This window comes from Anastrepha ludens, chromosome 3 (assembly GCF_028408465.1).
Source record: "Anastrepha ludens isolate Willacy chromosome 3, idAnaLude1.1, whole genome shotgun sequence".
Classification (NCBI taxonomy): Eukaryota; Metazoa; Arthropoda; class Insecta; order Diptera; family Tephritidae; genus Anastrepha; species Anastrepha ludens.
The window spans coordinates 60,702,061-60,711,708 of NC_071499.1; the positions used below are offsets into that span (position 1 = coordinate 60,702,061).

Genomic DNA, 9,648 nt, shown 5'->3' on the forward strand with positions numbered 1-9,648 from the left:
TATTTTAATTGGCATCATTTTATTTTTATTTATCTTATTTTAATTCATTTTTTCGTTGCGTTTTACTTTATTATCATATTTATTTTATGTTTAGTACATACTTTTTCATTTTATTCCCTTCTCATTGCTGCCTATTTAAATCAAATTCACTGTTTTACTCATCATATTAACTTTTATCTAATGACACTCCAACTCACTCGACCTAATTGAAGAAGCTGCAGCAAATGCTTTAGAAAAGTATCATTTCGTTGAAGTCGTATTAAAAACTAATATTTCGGAGAGAGACCATTCGAGTGAAACATCTGAAGAAGAAAACCGAAAAAAATGTACAATATATTTGAAAACAAGAAAATTCTAACAAAATTGCGTTTACACACACACAGGCTATTTCATAAGCACGCAGGCAATACGGATAGCAAAACAGTCATAAAAAAAAACAATTGCACCCACTATAATACAAAAATAACTAAAACACTAGTAATACAAGAGCACTTCACCAAGTGCAACAGAAGTTCATGAAAGTTTCATTAAGGACTTGCGACGATTTCCGTTTCGAGTGCGACAATCTATGAAATGCGTTTTAAGCAACACGCTGAAATAATTGCTGGCTGGCTGAATGAAATGAAACTGAAAAGGCACACAAAAGACGAACAATAGCAAAGAGAGCAGCAAGTGCAGATACTTCATGGCTCTAAAAAGTTTTGCTCTTTCTCTCCCCACTTTTTGTGCAGTTGTTGGCTGTGGTAAGAATCAACAACATTTATGCGAAATACAATAGACCAAAGCTTCCTGTCCAAATAGTCATTTTCATTTCATACGCAAAAGTACATACGTCGGCGGAGAGAAAAAAGAACAAAAACAAAAACAACAACGAAAAAAAAAATCGAAACACGACAAGACATGAAATGAAGATAACAACCAAGTGGGCTAAAGAGGAAAAAATTGGATTAGTTAGAAGAAAAAGTGGATTGCGATGAATTTGCAGAAAGTGCAAAGGGATAAATGAAAATTGCATTTGCTCGGAAAAAATGAAGATGCCATGCATTATTACAAGCCACATACTCGTACATATGCACACAAAGGGAGTCTAGTGTTGATACCATCTGGGCGAATGAAGAAACAAGCAATCAACACATATCGCTTATCGCCTAAAGCAATGACCAGCGCCACAAGCAGCACAAACATCACCACGCGTACGAGTCTTACACAGCAAACACTAAAAAGTATTCCACTTTACAAATGTCAATACAGATCATATTGTTGCAAATAGTTGCATATGTGTGGGTATTGCGTTTACACTTGTAAGAAGGAAAAGGCAGCATAATAATTGCCAAACCTGAATCAACACATAGCAATCTGCCTTTGGGCTATTTGGTTGTTGCGCCAAAGACGAACAGGAAACTGAATGGAATGGCAAAAAGGCAAAGAAAAAATCAAACTAAATAAAGTGCAAATTTTCAACTGAAATGTTAAAGAAGTGCACTGACAAAGTTAAATCCGATCCTCTAAATTCATGGAGTTGCTGTGCGCTTGAGTTAAAAAAATGGTATTTAGATAACACAGGTCGACACTGAAAATGATTCAAGCATCGGACCCGGCCTATCTTATAGATTTTTCATCGCTGAATACGAATCTGACCTTAAAAAGTTTCCATCACGTCAAGATTTTGAAAAAAATTAGTTCAAAAAGTCAAAAAAACGTGTTTTTGACCATTTTTGACCAAATGTAGTGGATGAACCTGAGGTGATGGAAGCTTCTACCTAGCCTTAAACTGAAGCCTGAACCTTCAGTTATAAGATCCAAATCGAAAATACCCTGAATCAATTGTAAATTTTGATGTAGCACAATTTTTTTAACTGCTCGCGCACGATTTTCATAGGTGCAGCCATGCAGGCTAGTTAGCCTTATCATAGTGGTGCGCTGACTTGTACCTTTTACCTATCATGTTTTTAGTTATTGGGTTTGCTTAGCACGATTCGGAAGTTGTAATTTCAAAATTGAAAGTGTCGGATTAAAATTTTTTTTTTTATATGTGCTTTTTTTTATATTAGATATATATGTTATCAGAACTGCACTTTACATATCTTTTGTGATAAAAAGTTCATTTTTAATTGACACTTCAACATAAATTGGTCAATCAATATCTTCGAAGTTTCTTTATCATCAGTTTTTTTCAGGACTACATCTCAATTTCTTAATATTAGAATCTGACCTTTACCTACATCAGATATTTTTCAAATATATAAGTTTTTTGGTTTTTATACTTTAACTGATTCCTCAGGTTTTACTTTGCCTAGAGTTTGCAAAACGGATCCAAATTTATTCTGTTACATTTGTGGACAGTTTATGACAAGAAAGCAGAGACGCACATTAACTAAAGAGTCAAATGAATATTATTTTAGTTTAAAAATAATAAATTTTGATAAAAGTTGGACTCCAAACTTTTGCTGTAATCATTGTACATCAAATTTGTTTTTATGGAGACGAGGACAGCGTCCTTCCATGTCTTTTGGTACTCCAATGATATGGAAAGAACCAATAGATCATTTTACTAATTGTTACTTTTGTAGTATAAATACTTCTGGTTATTCTGGGAAGAATAAATGTAAAATCGAATATCCAAATGTATCTTCAGTGACTTACCCGCAAAATCACAGTGAACTCTTACCTGTACCAAAACTACCAAAACTTGCTCAAGAAGACGATTTAGTGACAGATAAATGTACTTATTTACAATCAGTGGATGGTTGTAAAGAACCAGAAGAAATGTCCGATTCTGAGTGTTTTGATACCATTTCTGATCAACCAATTCTTATAAATCAGTCAAAACTAAATGATTTATTTAGAGATCTGAAATTATCAAAACTTCAGAGTGAGTTACTTGGTTCTCGGCTAAAAGAATGGAACATGCTTGAACCCAGAACTTTTATAACTCTCGTTAGAAAGCGACAGAGAAATTTGGAATCGTATTTCTCTATGAGTGGTGAACTTGTCTACTGTAATGATGTTGACGGCCTTATGATGGAATTAGGAAGAGAACATAAGCCATGTGAATGGCGTTTATTCATAGACGCATCCAAAGACAGTTTAAAGGCAGTTCTTCTGTTTAATGGAAATTTATATCCATCTGTCCCTGTTGCTCACGCTGCTAAAATGAAAGAGACATATGAAAATATGAAAGTGCTTCTAGATTGTATTAACTATTCAAACTACAAATGGCAAATTTGTGCAGACTTAAAAGTTGTAGCAATTGTACTTGGCTAGCAAACTGGATATACGAAGTTCTGCTGTTTTCTTTGCGAATGGGACAGTAGAGCAAGAGATAAGCATTACAAAGTTAAAGCGTGGCCTAAGAGAAAGGAATTTATTCCAGGAGCCAAAAATGTCTCAAGTAAACCTCTTGTTGATTCAAATGACATCATTTTACCACCACTTCATATCAAACTTGGCCTGATGAAAAATTTTGTAAAAGCCATGGATAAAACTGGTAAAGGATTTCTACATTTAAAAGAAAAATTTAAATATCTGAGTGATGCTAAGTTGAAAGAGGGCATTTTTGTTGGTCCAGAAATTCGCCAAGTGTTAAAAGATGAAGAATTTCAAAAAAAGCTCACTGCTAAGGAAAAAGCTGCCTGGATATCATTCAAGGAAGTATGCGCGAATTTTCTGGGTAGCAGACGATCTGACAAGTACAAAACGTTAGTTGCAAATATGTTGAAAAACTATGAACGCTTGGGCTGCAACATGTCCTTCAAGATACATTTTCTTGACTCGCATTTGGATTTTTTCCCACAAAATTGTGGAGACGTTAGCGATGAGCATGGTGAGAGATTTCATCAAGATATAAAAACTATGGAGAAAAGATATCAAGGAAAATGGAATCCTAGCATGCTTGCTGATTACTGCTGGGGCTTATTAAAAGATGATGATTGCAATTACTCTAGAAAGTCACAAAGATTAAACTTCCCAAGTCTGCCGAATAAAAATCAAATTTTAGAAAATGAAAGTACTCAAAACTAAATTCCTTATCCTTTGTGTGTTTCTTCTTATTCCTTAAAACCTTGAGAAAACTTACAAAGATTAGAAGCATCCGTGAAACTTGTATTTGAAGAACAAATTGTGGATTCAAAAAATTCAAACAAAGAAGGAAGAAATTCCTTTCTAAGGAATAACAAAAAATTACCACAAATGCGAGAATATTAATAAACAAAAAAAAACAAAAAGGAAAAAAAACAAACAAAAAAAATTTTTTAAAATAAAAAAGAACAAAAAAAACAAAAGTGGAGTGTAAAATACTGACAGCCTCCTCGTGGCACATTCTGGGGTCGTGAATTTAATAAATTTATTATGCACTAAAATATTGGTTCACCAGCTAATGTCAGATTATAAAACTTTATTACTACTGTCAAAAATTAGTCTAATATAACTATATAAATTCCTCTTTCAATAGTTGTTCGTGAAGTAAAAAGTAATTTAGATCACCATATTGGTTTTGCCTTTTTAAATTATGATGTCATATTTGTCTTCAGCGCATCATAAAACCAAACATTGAAAGAAATTTTAACTAACTAAAACATGATAGGTAAAAGGTACAAGTCAGCGCACCACTATGATAAGGCTAACTAGCCTGCATGGCTGCACCTATGAAAATCGTGCGCGAGCAGTTAAAAAAATTGTGCTACATCAAAATTTACAATTGATTCAGGGTATTTTCGATTTGGATCTTATAACTGAAGGTTCAGGCTTCAGTTTAAGGCTAGGTAGAAGCTTCCATCACCTCAGGTTCATCCACTACATTTGGTCAAAAATGGTCAAAAACACGTTTTTTTGACTTTTTGAACTAATTTTTTTCAAAATCTTGACGTGATGGAAACTTTTTAAGGTCAGATTCGTATTCAGCGTTGAAAAATCTATAAGATAGGCCGGGTCCGATGCTTGAATCAGAAAAATAATCATTTTTTGTCGACCAGTGTAATTAAGCTACACTCTGCGAATAAGCATCGGTTCTCATCAAAAAAATCTCCATACTTCTTATTAGATTCCTTTCAAAACACGCGTTGCTTTTGAAAAAAATTCTTTGCGTTAATTACTTTGAAAGTTGATTGGAAATTGATGAATATTCAAGACTTCAAGATTTCTCGGCAAAGATTTGCACTATAATTTTTGTAGGTAAAGTATGCAGAAATATATACATATAATAACAGTAATAAACCTGTAAAACAGAGGTCAGCAAAATTAACTTTGGGGGTGTGTTGGTGAGCGCAGACTAAACGCACTGCACAGCTGCGAAAAGAGTAAAATTTAAAGACCAAATGTGAGAGTAATGAAAAATAAATACTTCATACCATTTATTCTGCACTTAATCCTAGTTTAAAAAAAATTAAATTGACGACAAAGGAAACCATATACTCGTACTTCAAAACGTAGTTTACTCAATATTAAAATTTATACTTTTGGTATATTTCTTAAATGGCTTTTATTTAACACATTTCTTTGCTTGGGACAAATAAATTTTGGATCAAAAGAAATTTGCTCGCAAAAGGAAGGTAAAAAAAAGGTAAAAGTAATAATATCGTAGAGGATCACGGCGTAGACTGGCTGCTAGTGAATTGGACTCGTTCGATGCTGGCCCAAAGAATCATCTCGGTGCGAGCAGAGGCAGATCTGCTGCTATCATCTGGGGTTAATAGAGGTTGCCCCCAAAGCGGTGTGCTGCCTCCATTGCTCTGGTGCACCTTAAACGACTCGGGAGTCTACGCACAAGCATATGCGGACCACGTTGCCTGTTTGGTAACAGGCCCTGGAGGGAGTGCAGAAAACTCTGAATATGATTGACACTTGATGCTGTGCGAATGAGCTATCGGCAAATCCCACCAAGACTGCCATTGCTCTCTTTACCAGAAGGAGGAAGCTTGGTGGACTCGTTCTGCCTAATCCAAAAAGGAGTCACAGCCAAAGCACCTACGGCCTGCAGTGCAATGGGAGTTTTTTTTATCTTTTTATATGGATAGAATTGTGTGAGCGTGTCCTATGAGAGACGAATTGTACCCTTTTGTACCTCAAGGGATATTAAGTGAGACTAGTCGTTTTTGAAATTCGGAATATATATCTATACGAAGCAAAATTGAAGTTTGGCGCAGTTTTAAGTTTACAACGCAATAGTCGGTGGGTTATAGCATTGATGTAATCATACTTGAGATCTGAAGTTCAAATCTTGGCACTTACAAAAAAACTGGTACTAATTTATTTTTTTTTCTTTTTAGATGCTATGAAAATTTCATTAATTCCAGCTTTTTTAATTCAAATGATTCGAACGTTATTACTTTTATCTTTGATATGAAAAGTTTACATAGCAAAGAACGGGCCTAAACCAGCACCTGCAGAATACCAAGCAATAGTCTTCACATTATGCCAAATTCGCCATGTTCAAAAACTGTTGTTATTTACTTTTTCTCCAAGCTTTGTTACTTTCAAACTTCGAAAAGATTATTCGAATTTGTTGAATTAGTAGCCAATGAAGACTAAACCCAGATTACTCCTTTTGGAGATAGTTGTTCAGGATCTCAGGCTGTAGTTTTCCCATTGTGCCACTTTCGTCATGCCCGAATGGTGTGGTTATGTACATTTTCTTCTTAGCTTTGTTACTTTCAAACTTCGAAAAAATTATTCTTATTGGTTGAATTAATACCCAGGTGCACCTCATGGAGACTAGTCCTGGAATACGCCTTTAAGTTGTTCAGGATCTCAAGCTGAAGTCTTCACATTGTGTTATTGTTGGCTATTTATATTTTCTTTTGAGCCTTTCAAACTTCGATGAAGCGATTCACTCTAAGGAGACTACTCCCGGTATACCCCTTTAGAGATTAGTCGCACAATTGTTTTGCAGGGTATATGTACAGCGCACGCTCGATAACGTGAACGCTTTAAAGCGTGAACACCGCAAAACGTGAACAGACATTTGTGCATTGACTGCTCTAAAACGTGAACAAACCCAAAAAGCTCTATAACATGAACAATAAACGTTACAATTATTTGAATTTAGCTTACATTGATCTCAAATAATTCTGAAATTGAGGAATTCCCTTATTGTAAAATAGGCATTTTATTCGTAATTGCACGTAAGGAGTAAAATATTTCAGTCGCGGTTTTGGTTTTGCAAAGACTGTTTCGTCTTATGTTTTCTGGTGAAAAACCCATGTGCTTGACATTAAAACAAAAGGCTAAAAGTCTCGGCTTTTCAAAAAAGGCTCATCTGTGACGATTTTAGCAAAGAAATATAATGTTGTTTAATCAACAATTTGTAACCTTAAAGCGAAAAAGCAAGCGATTTTAAAATGCGTAAACAACACATATTGTGGGACTCGAAATAGAAAAACACTGCGTTTTGCAGAGTTGCCCAAAATGGAGAGAGCTCTTTATCGTTGGTTTATCCGAATGCGAGATAAAAACTGGCCAGTAAGTGCTCTAATGTTGAAAGGAAAGGCAAAAACACTGCATGCAAAATTTAAAGAAAATGAAGCAAACTTTTTCGCTGGTGATGGATGGCTCCAAGGATTCAAGAAGAGGTACAGTATTCCTCTTCTTAAGATATCAGGCAAAAAACTGTCTTCGCAAGCTTAGCTAGTGGATCCATTTAAAGAAAAAGCTAAAGCTAAAATGGCCGAATTGGAGTTGTGCAACTTTCAGTTATATAATGTTGATGAGTCGGAGTTGTTCTGGAGACTTTTGCCAGAGAAAACGTACTCGTCAAGTTTGGAGAGGAGAGCCCCAGGGGTAAAGTCCGAGAAGCAGCGAATCCAGTTTTTATGCTGTTCAAACGCCACTGGATCCCACAAGTTTGAGCTTTTGGTAATTGGAAAGGCGAAAAATCCACGCTGCTTTAAAAACTTCCAGTGTCCCACCGATTATAAGAGCTCGAAATCCGCCTGGATGTCGTCGGCTATTTTCAAGCAATGGTTTCATAAGTCATTTGTTCCACAAGTGAATATTTCTTTTAAGTTCTTTCCGATTCTTGTTTGGTTGTTTTTTAAGGTTACATCATTTTTAAAGGAGAAAGCCTTACCAATTAAAGCTCTCCTCCTAATCGACAACGCTCCTTCTCACCCAAATGAAGCTGAACTGCCAACGGAAAATGGGCAAATTTCGGCAATGTTTATGTCACCAAACTGTACTCCCCTCATTCAACCGATGGATCAGAATGCAATAAAAGTCACTAAGTTGCATTACAGAAACAGCCTTCTAGCTTCAATAGCAGCGACAAGGTCTGATTTGCTCGAGTCGTTGAAAAAAATTAACTTAAAAACAACTATAAATCTTTTGAATACGACTTTGGTTTCGTGTTGGTGAAGCAACATTAGCTAAGTGCTGGAACAGTATTTAAAATTTTGTGGTAAACAATAATGATCCCGAAGATAATGTTCCGTTGGCGGTTTTAAATGAAAAATGGGAAGCTGAACTTCGCACCTTGATGAGCAACACCGTCGATCTCCTTAGTAGTTTAAATCCTGAGGTTCGTTCGTGTTCGTAGATATGCTCAAAGATATGTATGTGGGTTATTGAACAAACTTTTTTTTATTAAAAATTTTAGATTGAATTCACGTTACCAGCCAATCATGACGATCATCAACAAGAGGACGAATCCGATGATGACAGCGTAAATGGAGAAAATTAATCCGACTTAAGCAGTTTAAATTTTCAGTAAGGCGTTAATATGGGCTGGTCATGAAGACGTCGATCAAAATGATATGAGTGTGCTAAGACGGTTAAGGGAGAAAGCTGTGCTTCAAGTTTTAGAAAAACAGAAGATACAAAAAAAAAATGCCTGATTGTTTTAAATACAACCATCGTATGACTTAATTTTCAATTAATATGTAACGAAAACAAGAATAAAATGTGAATTTAAATGTGGAAAAATATATTTACTTAGTCTTTTTGGGCATTCCAAAACGTGAACACTTTTGTTAACGTGAACTGCCGTGGCTTGAATTAGTTCACGTTATCAAGCGTGCGCTGTACATCGATTTATAGGTTCAGACATGCATATGCCAATGGGTAAGTGCAAACATATTTTCGAGGATTTATTTAACTACTGTTTGGCACCACTAAATTGACCACTAAACGGACACAAACTTAAGCCTCCTAAATGCACCCTAAGGTCAACAGTTGTGTGATGTGATGGTTCACACAACTCAGAAAAATCCACAAAGGGATAATGTCGGTTGATAATAAAAATAAAAAAAAAAAATGATGGCCTATAATTTAGAAAGCTCAAATAAGCGATAAAGTGGAGAGAGACGAAAAGCTGTTGAACAAAAAATGTGACGGAGTGAGTGAGTGAAAAAAGATAAAGTGAAATAAAAGCAAAGAGAACTGCAAAGTTATGCAGTAGGTAGGTGTGAGTATTGATAAAGTACAAGAGAATAGAGCATAACATATTTGGAAGGGGTGGTGCGTGAAAAAATAAGAGCAGATAAATATCGGCATTTCATTGTAATAGGACTATGAATAAGTTCGTTTCGGTTTTACAACAGATGGCGTAACTTGATTATTATTCCATCGATCCACATTTCCAAACATTCATTGGAGAGCTACTGTCGTAAGGCACAAACGTCAGTATAAGTTTTTTATTTGAAGCGTAAACAACAATAT

General features: G+C 35.3%; 1 protein-coding gene across 1 annotated transcript; it reads left to right on the forward strand.

The window, feature by feature from the left end:
• Positions 1 to 7,656: 7,656 nt before the first annotated feature.
• LOC128857529 (jerky protein homolog-like) lies at positions 7,657 to 8,671 on the forward strand. The gene is made up of 3 exons (XM_054093280.1): positions 7,657 to 7,980; positions 8,032 to 8,247; positions 8,588 to 8,671. Exons 1-3 carry the CDS (start codon positions 7,657 to 7,659, stop codon positions 8,669 to 8,671), a joined length of 624 nt encoding a protein of 207 aa, XP_053949255.1.
• Positions 8,672 to 9,648: the final 977 nt, after the last annotated feature.